Source organism: Columba livia, chromosome 15, assembly GCF_036013475.1.
Source record: "Columba livia isolate bColLiv1 breed racing homer chromosome 15, bColLiv1.pat.W.v2, whole genome shotgun sequence".
Lineage (NCBI taxonomy): Eukaryota > Metazoa > Chordata > Aves > Columbiformes > Columbidae > Columba > Columba livia.
In genome coordinates this window covers 12,615,795-12,634,213 of record NC_088616.1, presented here as the reverse complement: position 1 = coordinate 12,634,213, position 18,419 = coordinate 12,615,795, and the positions used below count along the sequence as shown (strand labels likewise).

Below are 18,419 nucleotides of genomic sequence, written 5' to 3'. Positions count from 1 at the left end.
TCAGTGGAGGCTTTAATGGGGCTTAGGAGGTACATGTTTTCATCTGGAAGGCCCAACAACTCCAGGGCAGGTCACCAAGGAGGTTTTTTTTGGAAGTTTTCAAGATTTGACTGGACAAAGCCACCGCTACTCTGAGCTAGAGATGGGGCTTCAAGTGGGAGGCTGGGTGGGGGTCTCCAGAGGCATCTTCCATCAACATTTCTGTGATTCTCTTGGCTTTACCCCAACTGGCAGAGCCAATAGAAAGGGATCTAAAAGGAGGTGGAAACAAGCAGTCTTGCTGGGCTGTCTCAAGAAATACTGCTCTACAGTATCCTTTGTTGTCCTCAGATTACATTCTTGTCTTGATTATTTTTAGAGGGTACATCTACCACCAGGGATATTTCACTGAGATCAAGTGGAGCAATTTGACATTTTTCCCCTGAGAATTAATATACTAATGAATGTAAATTGAACATATGAAATATCCCTCTTTCCATAAAACACAGGCTCATGAAATATTCATTAGGACAGACAGCAACGTCTCTTGCTAGGGCATTTCACTATTAGGTATTTTTTTCAAAGGCAAACAGAAAGAAAACAAAGCAAACAAACAAACCCAAACCAAACCACAAATGACCAGTCTCGTGGAGTGAGCGCTGATGGCTCTTGTGGCTGACATGAACCAGCAGTGATTGGCAAAAAGAAGCACAAGTATTTCCCAGTTAAACCAGTACGGGGAGCGGTGTGCTCAGTGCCCGCAGTTCGCCCCACACAGGGTCAGGCTTTCCCAGTTTCTGACCACACGCTGTGGTTACCTGGGTCTGCAATCAGCAAGGTGTGTGTGTGTAAAAACAAAAAGGATTCAGAGCAGCAGAAGGTGCCTCTGTGAATAAGACATTTTTCACCTTTGTGGCTGAAATACACACTTATATATCTGAATATGTAATATATACCCCACAGTCTTTCATTTGGGGTGGACGCAGAATCAATATTTTTTTCCAGAATTTGTTGAAGACTGAAAAATAATTTGTCTTTGCTTGAAAGCAATATTTTGCTTTCAGGCATTTGTAATCCGAGCAGAGGGCTGGACTCATAAAGAGGATTAATGACAACTATAAAATCAGCATGGAGGAAGGGCCCTTCTGACGCTCTTGAAGCCCTAACTGGGACGCAAATATTGAGAAGGCAAACACAACTCCTTCCAACAGCCTGGTTAAAGGCAGAGACGGTCTTGGTCTGGCTAAGCTGGGCAAGGTGGGGCTGAAGCATTTTCTTTCTGATCCCACCTCATTTTCATTTTAGTGGTGGTCATATTAATGACCAGCTCTGCAGTACCTCGAGCTGGAAAATAAATGAAGCTGGACAATGAGGAACCAGTGGCTGCTTCCTGATCTGCGTAGAAAGGGGAAGGTGATGCTGAGAAGAACAATGGACAGAGACCAGACTCGGGCAGCTGGAAGAGCAATGTCAGCCAAGTGCAAGAAACTAACGGAATGTGGCGGGAGCTCTGAGGAGGGACATGTTTATGGTGGCATCTCTCCAGCATGAATCTGACTATCATCCCGCTTTACAGGCTCAGGTTCTGTCTTAAGGAGCAAACTTTCATCTTTTTGAACATAGCCATGCCGGACAATTATATTTAAATAGTAAATAGTTCCTCTACAGCCAACGGCGGCATTGGACAAATCTCTAAGTGTGTGTTTGTGTGTGTGTGCACGTTAAACAGGTTCTGTATTACATCCCCAAGTGTCACCCATGACCCTGCGATCAAGAGAAAACTTTAATCTTCAGACCATGAGCTGTGAAGCTAAGGAAGGCCTGAGAATGAGAGAAAGAAGAAAGGAAACAGCTAGATACCAAATAAACACCAACCGGATGAAATAAATTGTGTCAGGCACATTACTCACCTAGCTTGCCAAACAATTCCACTCCCAGGGCAGCATAGATAAAAAACAGGAGCATAAAAAGTAGGCCAAGGTTCCCTACCTACACAAGGAGAAAGCAGAACAAGGGTCAGGCAAGTCGAGGTCACAAATTAAATTGATCCATCACATTTTAAACACAAGCAAAAGAGGGACTGGTGGCTAGAGGTTAATCATCATCTACCCTGGCTTCCAACCACCCGGAGCCCACTCATGGTTCTGCTTTGACAGACCCAGAGAAGTCTCCTGTATGGGGGAAGAAGCAGATGTTCACACACACAAAGCCATCTCTGTGGCTGGTGCCTCTCCATCATCTTCCGCTTACCGGGGATGCCGCCACAACCTGCAATTTGGCCAGCTGGTATAATAGCTCAGTGGCACCTCACGCTGCCATGGTAGTTTAAGCGACCTGGTGCTCTGGTTTGAGTTTTAAGGGCTTTTCCCTTCTGTTTGCCAGGTTTGAGACGAAGCACGAAGGTTGAGGGTTTCAAGACAGTGACATTAGCAAGACACATCTCAAGCCACAAGAGGAATCGCCTGTCTTGCAAGCGTTTCGCTGGTCAAGAGGGCTTTCAGAATAAGAACATACGCTCCAATAAGATGTAAAGGTCTCCCAGCCTTGCCACTTTATAGATATTTCTCAACAACAACTACCTGAATTTTAGCTTTTGGTGTCTCAGAAGAAAAGTCTTATTCTATAAACAACACTTCAATGCAGGCACCTTGCAGTTCAAGCACGGCGTGGTGTGCTGCTATCAGCTATTAATGTGCACTGCAAGGAGGCTGAAGGGGAGGGTAACAGAAGTGCAGTGATGCTAAACAGAACACAAAGGTTCTTAATAACAATGGCATTACAGTTATCTGCACTGGAGTCAATCACTGCATGGTGTCAAAGCCTTTAAAACACCTCAAAGAGCAGATTTTTTGCGATTCTGGAAGAGAACATGAAGGGCAGAGTAACCTGCCCAGCAAACCACCTGCAACTAACTCTGCTCACATTTACCTTTCCTGCCACTGTTAAATGCCTTGTGTCTATCACCCTGTAATGGAGATAGAGCAACCGAGTTCTGCAGTTAGACATGGTGTCACATGCATAATTTTATCTCTAAATAAAAATGAACTAGGTGGTGGTTCAGGTAGTCAGGCCGAGGGATTTATGAACTCCAAGGTATCTTCTAGTGAGCTCTTCAGTTTGAGACCTTTCTTCTTCGAGGCAGCACGGCCACAGTGTTGCTGAGTATTTTGACTATGCTGCTTAATTTCATTAGAAAGGTTATCAGTATGATACCTCTTATAATAAATTTAATACAGATATCACTTATGAAGTGTGGGGTTTTGTTTTTGTTTTTTTTTGTATTAAAGAAATGGGAATAGTCAAATCACCCAGTAGAGACTGTAATTGCTATAAAGTCTAAACTGGCTACTATACGTAGAGCTTTGCAATTCCACTAACGTTATTACCAAACTCCAGGGAATAATAGAGATAATACAGTGATGTGGATGGCTGGTCTGGATTATTTCATCTGCCTGTACTGTCTTCTGGAATAGTGTTTCCTAACTCACGTCTGCCGGACTACTGATGGTTTGTAAGACATTAGAAGGCAGCCTGCAAAATGACTGCAAATTGGAAAGCACAAGAAAACACACACTGCTGGGGAGGCAAATGAGCAAATAATTAAAGGGAAGGAAAATAAAAGTGACAAACAAGTTTTCTAGGTTGAGTGTATATTAAAGCCTGATGTTGTAGCACTGCAGAAAAGGGTCTTGGACTTTATTTTTTCAAAGTCTATAAATTGAATATTTTACTGTTATTTTAATGCCTAATAAATCAGTCTGCAAACTTTTGACACTGATGAAATTCCAAAGAATTTAGACTAACATCAAAGCTTGCACCAGGTCAGCAGTCAAAACTATTACCTATCTCTCAACACATAAAACATGTTATGAGCTGATGTTCACTCATAGACAATTTGCTTACTCTCTAGTGTGCATTAGTAAAAAATTCTGTATCTCATATCATGACTAATTACATTACTGAGCCAATGTGTCTCATAACAAGTCCTTCGAAGACCAGTTTACACTCATGGGTTTGCTGTACAGGCTCCAGGCATCACAGCCACAGACATACTCTAAAAATGCTGAGAGAGTGACGTTTGGTAATGTGGTGTTTGCTCATGTCTAAGGTTGCACCTGCCCTTGGCTGAGGATCTCTTGGGAAATGACTGAACATCTGACTCTGACTTGCAAATGTGGCTCTGTGAAAGAGAGATGTGGGAGAGAGCGGCAAGAGAAAGGTCCTGGGATGGGTGATGGAGCCACCTTCACTATTAAACTCCATCCCATCCTGTATCTAGACATCCAAAGCTGCTCCTTGTGTACAAGAACAACCTGTTGTCCTGACCACCCCCTGCAGATGCAGCATCCACATGGATGGGTACAGGAAATTGGTGGCTCCTGAGGTTGGAAAGGGCAGCCCACAAACACCTGATGCTCAAGAGAAACCACCTACCTCTTGCTTTGGCAATCCGCTTGGACTGTTTGTGTAACTTCTGGCTGCACTGCATCAGTACAAACCAGTGCCATATTTAATATTTCGTCAGTGCTAGCTCATGGCTCTCAGGTATGTGTCCCTCAGGAAAAGAAGGTCCTCTTCAGCCTGTGGACTTCAGTAGGGCCTGAGCACAGAGAAGGACCCAAGGCATGTCCTCAGAGATGGACTGAGGTAGAGGCAGTGAGGTCAGCCAGCAGATGCTGAGTAGGAGAGCAGGCAGCCTGGATGTGTCTGTGACCTCGAGTGAGTCATTCCTCTCCTGTAACCCAATGTACCCATCTGTAATACCCTTGTGGAGAGGTAATTAATGTCTCTAAAGCACTTTGAGATCTATGTAGACCAGACAAGAAAAAGATTGTGCATGAATCATGCTGCTGGGAGGAGCGGGAGGGAGCAGGCTGGGATGCCTGTGCTGGACTCTCCAACAGGGACAGAGCTCCAGCAACCTCAGCTTTGGCAGCCGGTCACCCAGGTGAGCTCTGAGAAGTGGTTCTGCTCTAGCAGCACCAAACAGGTCAGCCCATGCTCTGTTAATCCATCAGACTCCCCCTGACTTGGGCTGGTGCCTTTGGCTGGGCAGAGAAAACTACAGATAACCCCTCTCTCTGGCAGCCAGGGACTATCCATCATTTTTTGTGGCTTCAGTGTTGAGGGAGGCTGTGACCTGTAGGGAGTGAAGCACAGATGAAGAACATCTTGGAGATGTTCTTGGTGCCCTAAAGTACCTCAGAGAAGCCACAAGAGAAGATGCTGGTATCTGTAAGTATCTGTATGTCCCATCAGAGTTCAACCTCTGACCTGTGCCACTGAGTGAAAAGCCCATATCTGCAGGCACTGGGATGCAAAGCAACGATGCCAGCTTGTGTTGGCTCTATGTGTTGCACCAATCACGTGCAACAGGACAGCGGCCACCTGGGCACCATCACTCCTCTGATGCACTGCCAGCTGTGTGATCCAATCCAAATCCTTCTAGAACCTGCTGGCCTCTACTCACCCTTCTGTGGGAGAGGCATTGATGAAAGATGTGCCTTGTGCTGCCTCACCCCTGCAATGGCTGCCTGAAGCTCACTGCAGTTCCTCTTGTGCCTCTTCTTGCTCTGACGTAAATTATTTCTGCATCACTGGCCCACACCTTGGCATTTCTGCTGTCCATGCAAGCAATGTACGCAGCTCCCTGGAATGCCTGTCAAGAACAATTTCTCACAAAACTAAGCCCCTGCCAACCCTTTCCAAGGACATGAGTCCTCCTCGTCTTCCTTCCAGCATTCTCCAGCCAAAGTAGTAAGTCTGGCAGCAGGAAAACACGGGCTAATTTATACGCTACATCCAAGAGAAAACGGACACGTTTATCTGCTTGGGAAGGGGAGGTTAACTGTGTGAGTTGCAGGACTAGTGGAAAGGACCAGACAGACAACCTTGGAGGCTAAAGTCATCTCATTGGTGTGACCACAAAGCCACCAACTGAGCTGTATGAGCTCCCCATTCTGTGTGTTCCCACAGAGACCCATGCTAACAGCCAGCAGAAAGCTGGTTTCTGTACCTAATGGTTTCTGCCTCACTCCTGAAATCGCTTGGGTATCTCTGCACTTCTTCCCAGTGTGCAGCACAGAACACACATCCACGTCCTCCAGAACCTGTCTCATCTGCAATGCCTGCTGGTGAAACGTTCTTGCTCTCCGAGCTTCACAATTGTTGTGGGTTTTCAGCATCTGGCAAAAGCAGGCTGTTGTTTATGTCCCATAACTGCTGTCACACAATGCCAGAAAAAGGCTTCGAGGGCTGAACTTGAGATAAGCACAGGAATTACAGCACCAAGAAGAATTAAACTCCTGGACAGGAGCAAACTACAGACTCTGTCCTTCAGGGCACTGATAGAACATTGAGTTCTTCACCTTTTTCTTGGCACAGAGTCCATCTGGAGGGAGTTTTAAGCTTTGAAGACAAAGAAGAGGTATAACGTACAGTTCTGCATTTAATTAACGTGCCGTCCACAGAACAAGTGAGAAAGAAGAGGGAAAAAGAACCCAGATCTTTTGGTAGGAAAGTCCCACATTTTACTGTTGCTGGCACTACAGAGCCACGATGGCAATTGGACCAGATTCCAGTTTGTTCTCTCCATCGGGAAGAGCTCTGGCAGCTCAGCGCTGACTGCGGGCTTTCTTCCTGGCAATCGATACCTGGAGTGCGGTGCAGACTGAGCTGGGCTGCTGGGTACGACGGATTCACTTTAACTCCGCCAAATGCAAAGTTACAAATCCGAGAGCAAAGTGCAGGCCATGCTACAGAAAGAGCGATTTGTACGTTGGAAAGCAGAGGATGTGAGAACGACAAAAAGATTACCATCAAATAGGAGTCCTATAGAACAGATATTGCTTACAAAACTGCTGCAGCCACCAGAAGTGTCAGGAAGAGAATATTCAGCTTTAGCATGAGTAGTATAATTCATTATATAGTCTTAATGGGGCCAGAGCTCATAAAGAAGAGGAAAAGACTTAAAACCGGTCTTTAAAACCTGCATCATACTGCGAGATTAAAGGACTTCAATGTTTTTCTGTTTGCCAGACTGCAAGAGATTATTTTACTCAAAAAAGAAAGAAAAAAAGTGTATTGCAATACCATGGCATGGTAGGCCCATAAATGGACATTCTACATACACCACATAAAGAATTTCCCCAAAACCCTAATGAATAAACTTCAAATTCATTTTTCTTGTGACTTAGCAGACACAGTCAACGAGGATTTTCCAGCTGTGGTTTCAGGCTGCTGAATTAATTGGGGTAGGAACTCTTCCCCTGCCTTTGAAATGAAAGCTGTAGCTGTATGAAGAGTGATTGCTGTTGGAGAGATCTTCCCAAACTTCGCTTTTTGTTTTCTGAATTTCACTGGAGGACAAAATGGCATTTTTATCTGCACAAGATCTGCTTGGAAAATCCCTGGGGTTTTCCCTTTATAAGAGACTTTGGTTTGAATGTAAACTGCAAAATCCCCCCAAGGAAACTAGAAGTCTGGCCTGCAGCCACCCTATTGTTTGGTGGGGAGAGAAAACAAGGAGAGAGAGAAAATATGCTCTGCAATCACAATGCTTTCGAAAGAAGAAAACCAGACACAAATCAAATGCTTTCTTGAAATGCCAAAACAGGGGTCAGATTGGTAAATTCCATGCTTTCCTCACAGCCAAAATCTTTCACTGCAAAGGAAATCTAAATACCAAAGGGCAAATGTCTCAGATTAGAAACATCTTTATGGCAGTGATGAAAAGTAAATGGGTCTTTCCAAGAAAAGAAAATCCCCTTGTTTCCCAGTGCATTTTGAATAGATCATGGTTTGCACTAAGCAACTAACTCACAGGAGCAAATGGATGTATAAAATGTGGCCACAGGAACTGCATACTTGAAGGATCTTATCAAATATCATTAAGATTGGCAGCACCATTGTTCCTCTAGCAACTCATGAGAATATGGTGATTTCAGCCCCCACTTCAAGTTTTTAACACTCAGAAAACATCTCCCCTACTTGGCTTTTAAAGCCTGCAGCTCCTCTGTCAATAGATGTCAATGAACATCGTTACTGCTGCCTCACAGAGAAAACTGTTGAGTTGGAACCTGACTATTTCTAGTGCTCTCACCAACAGCTTTCTCTGTCTATCCTCCTGTTTCCTGAACTTGCCAGTGAAAACTGTGTTTCAGAAGAGTTCTGCCTACAGCAATTGGCTCTCTGTTAACTCTTTTTCCATCATCCTCCTTCTCCCATCTAACACACACTATGTGAGTAGGATGTGCCATGCAAAACTCTGCTACCGAGGCGCTGGTGGCATCAGAGAAAGCTGATATCCTCTTCAGGTGGCTTCTCATGCCAACCAAACCTGGTGGCACAGAGCTGTCCCCAGGCCTGAAAGGCACAGTCCACCAAAGGGAACAAACTGGGCATGGATGAAATCTGGGGGCTTACCTGGGGAAGCGCTTGCACCACGGTGTCCAGGAGAGCTCGCATCCCAGTGGCCATTTTAAGCAGTTTCAGCACTACAATGAAGAACCAAATCCTGTTATGCAAGGCTTGGAAATAATTCAAGCAAAATGCATAAAGGAAATCTAACTTTTGGTCTTGTAGGGAGGGTTTAAATTTCTCTGTGCATCTATTCATACAGATGGAAAGCTCACTGCATCCTGGCAAGGCCCTCAGAACTTCTGAATGTCCTGACTGCTTCCCACACAAATTAATGTTGAGGATATCAGTAAAAGAGACTGAAAGCCAGAAGAACTCCAGTATGCCCTAGCAGGAAAATGGGACAGTGATGGGGACACACTTCATCACTGAAGAGCATCATCTCAAGCTGTGATCCTCCCTTTTCTGCTGCTTCCCGCTCTTGTTCAATATCAGTATAAAAGGTCTGTGATCCCAGGTTTGAATTAGAGACCAATCTAAGATGGCAACGGAAACGCCAGCAAAACCCCACCTAGCTTGTCTGTGAATTGACATTTTGCAGCCTAACTGTTCTCGAGTCGAACTGAAACAGCAGGTCTGGAAGAACAAATGGCCAAACCACTTCCTGATGTGCCTGGATGGGTAGTTGGAGACCTATGGAACAGGCCATACCTCTCGCTATTCTCAGCACTCGCATGATGCGTATTATTGTGGGATTGATGGGTAGTGCAGCATTCATCTCAATTTCCTCTAGAGTGATTCCCACAATTGATAAGAGAACTATGGCCAAATCCAGTTGATTCCACCTAACAAAGAAAAGAAAGACAATTTAAGAAAAACCCCACACATTTAGAGAATTACTGGTTAAGAACAATCATAAGCAAATCCCAAATGCCTCCTCTCTCATATCTGGGTCCATGATATATCACGTGTCTTAAATTACTCCAGTTGAGTATCTTCATTGATTTATAGCCTACTACTTGTAGAGGACCAATAAGATGTGAAGAAACTGAGTGACTCTCCTACACAATTTTCCTCACAAGTAATATTGCTCATAGCAGCTTCCAACCACTCCGTCAAGAGAAATGAGGTGAACAAGCTGATTTTGTGGAAAAGTGTCCTATCTTACCCTGCTCCCCAGCAAGTTGTCAGACCACAATGTGCTCTCACACATATTTGCTTCTGGCTAAATGTGAGGCAGAATGGGATCCATAGGTCTCTGCAGCTGGGACTGAACACAACCACTGCTGCCTTTGCCGAAGGCTTTACAAAGCCAGCAGTCTATCAAAGGACTGCTTTGGGCTGCAAAGGAGACTTGTTCTGAGGAACTCTGTGACCTTAGGCTGCCAAAATTACTCTTTTGAGGACTATATTGATGTCAACAGGTTGTTTCTGACCTCTAAGCTGAGCTGGTCAGACGCAAGGGAGAGGGAGATATGGGGAAAAGAATGTATCTAGAATTCTCTATGATTTCCTGAATTACCTCTGCAAGGCAGCACCAGCAGCTCTTACGACTTTTAGTTCCTACATTATAAAGTTTGCACGAACGGAGAAACAGCCCTTTGCTCTCCCTGGCACACAGCGTGTAGTACAATCATAGTAACGCTACATTTACCCAGCATCTGGCTTTGAAACTGGGTCAATCCAGCTCTATCCCAAACACGCAGGAGTTGAAAATGCTCTCACCTGTCCTTAAAGAACCTTCGGAAACCAAACGCCACCAACTTCAGAACTGCCTCGAACACAAAAACGATGGTGAACACATAGTTGCAGTACTTCAGGGCTTCATCCAGGGACTGGAAAGAGAGACACCAGTTAGACCAGCCCAAGTTATCCTTTCCTAGAGCCCCTGCAGAGGGACGGGCAGGCATGAGGCTGGCATGGGCACGGAGATGTAACACATCTAATGCAATAGCTTGCACAGCTCAGTCACAAAACTGCACTAAATCACACAGCAAAACTCAAAGGATTAGACACTGATGCAAACAAAAACCTCATATGCACTAACACTAGTTGTGCTAAAAATGTCAAGAGTGATTAATCCTCCAACTTCAGTGCACAAAATGTTCAGTCTGGGTCAGAGAGAAAATTTTACCCCTTCCCCATCTAATAAAGTTTATTTCTTCTGAACTGCATAGACTTGGGCAGAATAAAAGACTCGAAGGATCATTTTTGATTTCAGCATGGCAGTCCTTAGGACAACTGCTTTGCTTAAAAGACTCAGAAAAATAAATAATGTTGGAGATGGATTAAATCTTGCCTTCTTGAAAAATGTTACATCTCTAGAGCTGGGCAAAATATGTCCATATTTGGTGCAATGTTCACGCTCTCTATAGAGCTGGTCTCGGAAGTCAGGAATCTGCAGTGTTTATACTTTAAGATGATGAGTGTTTGTAACGGATTTCATTGGAGCTGTAGGCCAACAATAGCAAAAGAATCTCGCTAGAACCTTAAAATAGATAGTTGCAGAGTGAAACAGTGATTTGGCTGGGTAGGGATTTGGGGAGAGAAGGCAGGGAGGTGGAATTCAGTTAAATGTAGTATATGTCTCTTACAACAAAAAAATGACAACAATGAGCATCAAACCAGACACAATTGGAAATAAAATGCAATAGAGGAGTCTGTAAAGTAATGTCTGTTTTGTTGGCAGAGGAAGCCTCAGGTCACAGGAGAGCTCTTCTCGTCACGTTTGTGTGATGATTGTGCTTGGTGACCCCAGATATGTGGGATGACCATGCATGAATTTTTTGGGAACAAGAGTGAGAAGTTTTTCAGATGTAGGTGCTCCTCAATAAACTACTCTCCCTATTTTTGTTCCAGTGCCTAAAATAAAATGGCAACTTAAAAGTGGGACAGTTTACTATTTCATCTGAAGCACGCCGCCTGAGCCTGAATTCTCCTACCATTTCTGATGGTTTGATTTCAGATTTACACTGTTGTGTTTTACATGAATACATAACCAAGTATAAATAAGACCTAATCTGGATAAACAACATTTACATGCAAAACAAAGGCTGTTATGCAAAGGAATTATGGGGGCTGAACAGCACATATTCAGCTGGCGTACAACACACACGCGTTACCCTGTGGCTTGGTGCCCCTCTGGCTTAGCTTCCAGGAGGCATTTGCAGGTTATCTGGCAGACCATGCGATACTAGAAAAGTAAATTCTGGGCCTAGAGCTCCATGAATGATAAAGCAATGGAAGATAAATACATGCTGCAAATATACAGGCTATAAGATTTATGCCAAAGGTTTTCTTGGAAAAGAAGGATTTTATGATACATAAAGGAGGGTTGTACTTAAGAGATGGTTTATTTTAAATTCACTGAGGGAGAGAAATGTTGCTGTTGCATATGTTAACTTCCGTTTATATCTGTTAATGGAATATTCTAAAACTCTGGACTGTTTTATAGTCTGACAGTCAGTCACAGCTGGGATCAGGAGATGAAATATTTGGACTGGTCTTTTCCTAGTAAAAGTTTAGCTTGCTCTCTGTTAGCCTTATTCTGCTTTTTTATGCAAGAGCAGGGAAATCAAGCTTTTGGCTGGGGCAAGTGACTCCCAGATGGTAGAGCTGGCCTAGAGTTAGAAAGAGCTGGCCTAGAGTTAGATGGGTTGCAATACTGAGCCTGTAGCCTGCTGAGGCTTTCAGCCACCAGGGGATGGACCAAGGGAATGGTGTCCTTGGGTCCTCTGCTACCCCACCCTGCTGTGTTTCCCAGCCAACACACCCATGGACGGCTCTTACCTTTGGCTGGTTGTAGTGCTCCATGGACATTGTGATGACGTTGACCCCAATGATGAAGGTGATGAAGAGGTCAAGGTAGTGGCTGGTGCAGAGGGTGTGAATGTACTTTCGTGCGGGGGAATAGTCGGCATAGTAAGGCCTGCGCTGGGCTTCTGCAGGAAAGGAAAAAGAAAGGCAACGCAGTGAGCGCAGGCCCTGCTGCATGGTTGGCAGCCATCACAACATGGCCTGAGGGTCATGTCTTATACAAGCCCAGATTCAGCGTGTGGGAGAACTGACTCAAGCAAGCCACGTGAATGGCCAAACACTTCTACCTAGAACCTTCAAGAACCAGAGTAGGGTTATCAGACCTCTTGTACCTGCAGCAGGGACCTCCACAGCTTTGACAACCAGTGCTCTCTGTCCTTACTGCTCTCTCTCAGGCTAGAGGACAACATTTTCACTTAATGAGACCCCCATCACAAACCAGAAAGGGTGAGAAGCAGGATGGAAATGAGACCCAAAGCCACGAAAAAAGCTTCAAACCCAGCAAAGATGCAACTCCAGTTTTGAAGGGCTGAGGGCAGGTCTCATTGGTCTGGACTCCAATGTTCATCTCTCCTAACCTGCTGATGTCAGGCATGTTCCTCGTAAGTAAGAGATGAACATAACCTGAGCTTGGCTTCTGTGAGCTGAGGCTTTTGATGTATTCTAAAGGTCTAAAGAAAACATAGCGATGCCCATAGCAAAGAAGGACACATGCGTGAGGGTGAGCAGCACACAGGAGAGCATCAGCAGCAATGGAGGGGGGTGCTCAGCACTCGTCTCGACGAAGACTGTCAGAACAAGCTCCTCTGGAAATATAAGAACAAGGCTGCATCTATAAAACCATTCAGGCTATGACCACATGAATTTTGTATCTCTGCCTCTGGTCATGACTCTTCCCTTCTCTTTGAAATGGGGAGATTTCTGCACATGGCCGAGTTCCTGGGGCTGTTCCAAGGAGAGTGTTTGGACACTGCCCCGAGACTGAGCTGTATTTACTCTGTGTGTCTCTCTTAAATTAGGCTGTGACCACAAGATGGTTGTGGGCACTTGGAGGGAGTCAAATTATTTTCAAGCTTAAGAACTGTAAATATTCAAAGAGTGTACTTAAGGTCAAAAGCAGCATTACTGTAGATTTTGCAAATGGAAGAGACATGTTAGGTCATTCGAAGTCAGAGCAGGGCTCTTCTCAACAGAGAGGGATTTTTTTTCAAATGTTTCAGCAAATTCAGCTCTAATTGCACGAGAAGCTGGGAAAAGAAGGTACTTCACCTTAAAAATAAGGAGGGAAATAGGTTCAAAAGTACTCAGCGACCCTCTGAAATATATTTTCCGCTCCTCTCATCTTGCTAGTATCTTTCAGACAAAGGGACTCTTGATTTTTTTTTATCTGTAGTGCAACTGATACCAGATTAGAGTCCAAAACCCTGAAATAAATGGGATGAAGGGAAACTGAATCTGCTGCTCTCTTTTAACTACTATTTTTTCTGGTAGTTAAAAGTGGAGTGGAGGCATTTGAAAAACATTTCCTCCTCACTGGGGTCATCAGGACTTTTTTTTGTGCTAATGGGTGTGGAAAAACAAGATGAAAGCAAACCCAATTGTTTTTAAATACATTTTTCTGTTGCTTTCATGTGCGTTAGTCCTACCAACGATCTTGGACTGCTAGGGTTGTCTTTGCTACCGAGCTCCGCTAATCTTCCGATATGTCTAAAGAATAATAAAAACATTGCAGTATAATATTTATTTAAGTCTGCGCAACGTGCTTTCATGTGTATTCAGGATTATGACATACTTTTATATTTTTTTAATGGAAATGTCTTCTTGGGAATGCAAAAACTCAGCTTGTTGGGAGGTCTGAGCATACCCCAAATAGTCAAACTTTGTATTAAGGGACTATTTACTAACGGATGATTAATGGATCTCAGAAGAACATTAGCAGCGATGGGCAGTGTGTGGATACACTGGCAGCAGCACGTAAGGAAAACAGGCTGTAGGTGACTGCAACTAGTGTTCAACCTGCCCAAATGCAGCCATTCATTTTTATGTTTTATAAACTACCTATATAATTCTAAAACATAATCACAAGAAGACATTTTCTACTGTAAAGCTGCTGAAGAAAAAACCTTCTAGGCTGCCTGTCAGCAACACAGCTCTCCCTTTACATGGGCTGGATATATGAAGAGCAAGGAGGAACCACCTTTACTGTTAAAGTTGGGTCTGTTTTACTGTGTGAAAGTGTCTCAGAGCTCTGTGTCTGTACACTCTGTGTCTGTACACCCTGACAGTGCTCAGTGTTGGCTATGCCTGGCCAACTAGTTGCTCAGAAAACTTAGGATAGGTTTATCTTGACCTGGGATGCTCTTGGAAATGTCTTATTCATTTCAGATGCACTACAGCCCTGAAGCCAGGTTAACAGATGAAAAAGAAACTTCTGGGGGCACACATACAAGGACAGCCTGGGATAAAGTCGACAACGCTTCAAAACACATGCAACAACACAGTCATGCTCGGTGCAGTAACCCATGCAATGTCCATTAGAGGAGATACCGCTCATGCGAAGCTCGGGACAGTGAGCAGGGGTGTGAAGAAGGACAGGCCAGCGGCTGCTCTTGGTGATGCTGGTGTTAGGCTGGGGTGACCTGTGAAGGCAGAGGGTTTGCAGCAGGGTGACAGCGATGAGAGATCAGCCACATGGCTCCTCTGAGCCCCGTGAGCAGCTGGGGGCCTGCGTTTCAGAGCCCCAAGGCTCCCAGCTCTGCTAGATCACCATTCATTCCTGGTCCCTTTACAAACAGTTTTACTTCAGCCAACAGCACAGCAAGCAGCTCTGGCCTCCTTCCAGTTCACGCACACATTTTGACACCTCTTAGTGAGAATACATGATGCTATTCTCCCCAGTTTGGATCTAAGTGTTCACTGCACACACCTATTTCTATAGCCTGCTCAACCAGAGCCATGGGGTCTGAGAAGAGTGGACTACGGGGATGTGGGCACAGCAAACATGGGAGATCTAGTGCATCATTAATTACAGTAGACAAAATGTAACCTGTGCCTGATTTCTCCATGGAAATGGTTTCTGGGATGAGACTCTGATCAGCCAACTGGCAGAATGATATCAAACACAGCCAAGTATCCCTTCAGCTGCAGCTGATGGTTTGAATTCATGGAAATGCAGGAGGGAAAGAAGAAACCACCAAACGTGTGCAAAAGGAAAAAAACCACAGTCCTTTCTTGCCCTCACTTCTAGACGTTGGCTAATGCTTGAACGTCACCTCTCTGAAGAGTATTTAAACTTCTTTGCTTCTGATTCTGCTGACATGAAAATTAATGAAGCACTGTCTCCCAGCTTAAAAGCATTTAGGTTGGCATTACAATCACTAGCTACAGCTTCTCCATTATTCTCCTCTGCATGAAACATTAGAAAGCCCTAATGGGTTTATATGCATGCTTGGCACAGAGAAGCTCAATACCTGCAGCTGCCTGGAAAAATAAGCAAGATGGTTTGATAATTCCCTAGTTGGAAATACTAAACACTCAGATATGCAGCGCCTAAAATTTTAGTTACAGCTCAAATGTTTCTGCTGGATACAGAGATGGTTGTGGCATTGAGAAGATGGACTCATTTAAATACCACTGAGTGCTGCCCATGACTGCTCACCCCTAGGGAGAAAGACAGCTCTGCTGGGTCTTACAACAAAATTCCTTCTGCAATGTCCAGACACTCAGCTCTGTACTGGGAAATGCCTCAGAGAAATGCAGCCATGGTCACACCGTCGTACAGAGTGGGAATCAGGAGAAAGCATTTGCATTTTCGCAGTTTTTGGGGTCTTCCCAGGGACCAGTGACTTGGTGACACTATCAAAAGGCACTTTGTGCTCCCCAGCTCAGGCCTCCCTGGGGCTGTATCAGGCATTTCCAGCTTTTGGCACAGTGTCACCCAGACCCCACTCGCAGCCTTTGAAGCCCAGGGTACCGCCTGCGTTTGACCCGACACCGCGCTCTGCTCAGCGGGCCAGCGGCTGCTGGAGTCACAGCACATACAGGCGGGTTGGATTCGGCCCCGTATCCTGAGCGCAGGGGAGATCAAACTGACCCATGTGGTTTTAATCAAAAACTTCAATGTGGGGAGGTTTGTTTCAGTCTGTGTCTTCTGAGAACCTCACTAAAAGGTTAGGAGCTGCAAGATTATTAAATTACACTATGCTTATTTACATAGTAGATATAGCGGATGGAGGTAGCAACTGTGTCAGAGATGTGGGTTAAAGGGGACCTTCCTGCCAGGCTCCTGAAAGGCCAGAAAAGTACCTCCAAAACAAACATGTGATGGTCCCCCATCCCACCTGCACGGGGCGTGACGAAGGAGCTGTGTCCTGCTGCAGGGCTGTCCCCTCCGCGGAGCAAACCCTCTGCCAGGCTCACCGCTTTGCACACAGGGTCCAAATCCTGGACCCAGCCTGCAGAGCCTGGGATTCATACCCAGGGCCAGCTCGGTGGGACTGTCCAGGCACAGATAAACTGAGGCTTAACATATTTCCAGGCTTAAGCCCAAACCTACAATGGCTCAGTGGTGCATTTCTGTGTGTGCAGGTACCTACAGGTGCCCAAAGACCTCAATACACGGAAACACGGGGTTGCTACACACAGAGGACGTTACAGACAAGAGACAGGACACAAAGTGCCAGGCAGACAGGGCGAGTCCAGATGGACGGGTGTTGCTCAGATAGTACATCTGTTAGCTATGCCAGATTTTACTCTTGTTAACAGCCCTAATTCTTCCTCCCCATCACTGTGCAGCATCCCATGCCTGCACGTGCACACAGACACTCCCCCCCAGAGACTCTGCCACGCACGGCACCAACCACATCTCACATCTTTCTGAGTCTGCCATGTTTTTTCACCAAATACATCATCTTCTAAATTACCCAGGAGATGAAAACTCCTCCCACTTAAATTAAAAATATCCATTAAAATGTAATCTTCCAGAATTTGTATCAGATATTCAATTTTACCTTGTTAACAACTCAGATTTGGATGCCAAGCTGTCCGTACTCAACAGAGGCAGGTAGGAGACCTCAGAGCAGACGATCTGGGGTAACCTCCTCAAGCTCAGCACATGGCCAAATGTTTAGCCTCTGGGTTGCTATATTGGACTTGACCAGCTTCCAGCTAGCTGTCCTCCTCCCTGCACGCTCTCAGTGAAACGTTACAACCCACATCTGTGCAATGCTTGGGTCTGCGGTCTGAAATATCTCCTTAACTCTATCCTTCAAGATAGCCGGATAAAGAGGGGTGATGTAACAGCGACCATCACTTTGACAAGGACTGGCTCTTTTCGGTGTCTAAGCAGCAAGCCACAGACAGGCTTGTAATAAGATTTACTTATTAATCAGGAACATCAGCTGGCTGTGGTTAAGTTATCCCTCCTTACCTGTGCCCCAGTCTGTTTTGTCTAAGGATGTTTAATGTTCTTTGTAAATAAGCTTTTTTTTTTTTTTTTGCTTAGGAACTTTGAGTTTATCTGAATGTCTGCTTGGATCAGCACATTGGGGTAGAAATACTGCACAAGCAGGAGGACTCTTGAGAGCCTGACACTGATTTTTCTCTTATTGTGTTGGAAATGCTGCCTTCAGGATTTCTATTTCTAATACTAGCTGGAGCCTCAAACTCAAAAACCAAGATGGGAAAAGGGAAGTGCACTTCAACTCTTCTAAATTACTGAACAGATTCAACATCTGTTTGCAGCTGACTAGTTTGATCTCGACTTCATTTTAATCCAGCTAACTCAACTCAGAACTAGCTAAAGTGAAATGGGCTTGGCCTTCACTGTAGTGTCACATCAGTCTGTCATTAAGAGCCTGTGGAGACCATGGTGCAGATATTTAGTGCTGAGGTCTCCCACAGCTTTATTAAAACCACAAGAGCAGGACAGGAGCTGTGAGGGATGCGGCTGCCTGCCTTCTGACTCAAGCGTGGATGGATGGAGGAAACCGGTTGGGGTTTCTACTAGCAAAGCCTTCGACTGCTGTGTCCTGAGAGCCAGGAAAAAGACTATGCAATCTAACTGCAGTTTTCCCAGCTGAAAATGGATACCTATGGCTTGATGTTTGGGAGACAACTAGCCATTTGTCACAATGAGATATTAGGTCCTTGCAGGAGATTACAGAGGGCGGCACAGCACAAGGCAAAGAGCTGCAGGGCTGCAAGCAGGGCCAGAAGCACTGAAGCCTTATGCCTGACTAAGCTCATCCTTGATCACAGCGGACAAG

General features: G+C 45.0%; 1 protein-coding gene across 1 annotated transcript in view; it reads right to left on the bottom strand.

Moving 5' to 3' along the window:
- The window catches only part of CACNA1H (calcium voltage-gated channel subunit alpha1 H), a 224,933-nt gene that overhangs the window by 13,810 nt on the left and 192,704 nt on the right, over positions 1–18,419 (bottom strand). The window contains exons 26-30 of the mRNA XM_065031285.1: positions 12,127–12,278; positions 10,063–10,172; positions 9,049–9,182; positions 8,404–8,474; positions 1,890–1,968 (exon numbers count right to left, since the gene is read on the bottom strand). Of these exons, the coding sequence (XP_064887357.1) occupies positions 1,890–1,968; positions 8,404–8,474; positions 9,049–9,182; positions 10,063–10,172; positions 12,127–12,278 (546 nt within the window). The remainder of the gene's footprint in view (positions 1–1,889; positions 1,969–8,403; positions 8,475–9,048; positions 9,183–10,062; positions 10,173–12,126; positions 12,279–18,419) is intronic.